Source organism: Arachis ipaensis, chromosome B06 (assembly GCF_000816755.2).
Source record: "Arachis ipaensis cultivar K30076 chromosome B06, Araip1.1, whole genome shotgun sequence".
Classification (NCBI taxonomy): Eukaryota; Viridiplantae; Streptophyta; class Magnoliopsida; order Fabales; family Fabaceae; genus Arachis; species Arachis ipaensis.
Window position 1 is genome coordinate 3,972,929 of NC_029790.2, and position 2,527 is coordinate 3,975,455.

General features: G+C 29.1%; 1 protein-coding gene across 1 annotated transcript in view; it reads right to left on the reverse strand.

Moving 5' to 3' along the window:
* LOC107647917 (3,9-dihydroxypterocarpan 6A-monooxygenase) overlaps positions 693 to 2,527 on the reverse strand; it is a 3,046-nt gene continuing 1,211 nt past the window's right edge. The window contains exons 2-3 of the mRNA XM_016351969.2: positions 1,289 to 1,695; positions 693 to 1,032 (exon numbers count right to left, since the gene is read on the reverse strand). Of these exons, the coding sequence (XP_016207455.1) occupies positions 822 to 1,032; positions 1,289 to 1,695 (618 nt within the window). The 3' untranslated portion in view covers positions 693 to 821. The remainder of the gene's footprint in view (positions 1,033 to 1,288; positions 1,696 to 2,527) is intronic.

The window sequence follows — 2,527 nt, forward strand, 5'->3', positions numbered from 1 at the left end:
GTAGTGATACTGAGTCAAAATTCAAGAAGATCCACAAATTTTGCTTCAATTCCAAACTTTACAAAATATTAAAAATTTGTTGGTTAATTATTATTATTATTATTATTATTATTATTATAAACGAATTGCTTCTTAAGCGTAATACGTGCAAACATCATAATAATTTTTGTGTGTTTATAGATTATATAATTTTTCTTTTAATTTCACAAATCAATGAGATAAAATGAAATAGGAAATATTATACCTATTCATAACACAGGCTACTCCGCACTAGTACATTATATAAATAGATATGCTTCGTACTAAAATAAAATTCCTTTTGTTTTAAATGAAATATTTAAAAAGTTATATTAAAATATTAAGATTCAAAAAGTGATTCCCTAATTTTTAAAATTTGAGGGATGAAAATGACTTACGTCTAAACTTTCAAGGACTATTTTGACTAATAAAAAAAATTTTATATGTCAAGTGACACGTGGCACCCACCTGTCACGTGGCACTTAACGTGACACGTCATCATCCAATTGACGGAATGATTAATTTGACTAACAGTTTATCTTGTAGGGATTAATTTGATTAAAAAAATCATTCGAGGACGAAAATGAAGATCGCGTGATCTTTCAAGGACGAATTTGAACATTAACCCGTAGTTTCACTGCGTGAATGATCCATAGAAATAGATAATAATGAACTTTTATATATATATATTCGTATGGAACAAGGACAATGTACTTTGTTACATATCATCTCATCATGACATTCTAGATTTTGTTGACAGCATAATGTTTTGGGGAAGTAGAGTAATATATAGTATAGGAACCTCAAAAGGGATTATAACATAAGATAGGGTAACAAAGTAGTGGCTTAGCCAACCCTGCAGAGAATGATGACCCTTCTTCCATGTTAACCCTGTCTCCCCCTTTGATTTTCCAATCAAAACATTGGATCAACGCTGCAATTGTTGTTTGTATTACCGTTAAAGCAAGAGAAGATCCAGGGCATCCTCTCCTCCCGAACCCAAATGGAATGTACCTGAAATTTGAAATCATTCAATCTATCTACATGAATAATCATACTAAAATGATATATACTAATAATGTGTACGAGGAATGTTAGGGGCGAGCAATTTTAGTGTTTTGTAACTATTAATTAGCCATCAATAGTGTTTTTAATGGTGTGAGATTACATCTAATGATGGGAAATCACTCACTTTTGTTTTGATGGTTAAGTATTGACCAGAAAACACAAAAGTTGCTGGTCCCTTAGATTTTAGCATATAAAAAAGTACCTAAAATCATTAACACTCATTTTGATGATGTCATTATGTGTGGTTTCCAAGAACCTCTCGGGTATAAAGTTTTCAGGATTGTCCCAAGATTGAGGGTCTCTCATGATGGCATAGACATTGATGAGTGTTCTTGTTTGAGACTTTACTTCATAACCATTGATGATGCAATCTTGAGCAGATTGTCTAAGAGCAAACGGTGCCGTTGGATGGAGCCTTAGCACTTCCTTCACAATAGCTTGGAGGTAAGGTAGATTTGGAACGTCCGATTCGTTGACCATCCTAGTTGACCCCACCACTGCAGCAATCTCTGCCCTCAGCTTGTTCAGTATTATTGGGTGGTTTAGTATCTCTGCCATGCTCCATTGCAATGCCACAGAAGACGTATCTGTTCCCGCAAGAAAAATATCCTTGCGTTTCCACACATGAAACAAACACTTTTGGTAGCTACTCACATAAATATTTCTATATTTTTACACGAAAAGATGATGTTAGAATATTTTATGATGGACTTCTATTAATTATTGATTTTTGTCTTTGTAAAAATAAATTAAATATTTAAATATAACAGTCGTGGAAACCTATCAAATGATTAAATGATTTATTTTAGCTTTTAGATGTCATTATATATTTTTGTCTTGTAATTTTTGGTTCGCCACCATTTTCTTATAAAATAAAGAAGATAATAGTGTAAGAATAAATTTTTGATGGTTAAAACCCAATTACTACATAGTACATATACATGTTATAAGAAAAAGATTCACATTTTTATCTAATTCTTTTGATGATTATAAATTCACAAGATTTTTAAGTGAAAATAGAAAAATTATATTATTTAAATTATAATTCGTTGGACTCACACAAAGACACTTATATATGAGTAACTACACAAATATATTTAGGTAAAAATAATTGTTAAAAATCCATAAATAACTTAACATATTGTTAAAAAACAGAAATATATGTTTTTTTTTAGGATGTAAATCATTCTTTTTCTTATGTTTTGTATGTTTTTTTTTTAGGATTTGAACGATTCTTTATCTTATATTTTGGTGTTTTTTTTAGTTTTGACATTTTTTTTTTCAAAAAAAATTAGAATTTACGTAATAAATGGTAAAAGATGAATTAAAATAAAAAGAGATAATTAATAATCATTAATTTTATATTTTTTAAAAAATATAATTTAAATAATTAATTAGTATAGAGTGTAGTTTAAATATATTTTGTTGACTTATTGTTGGC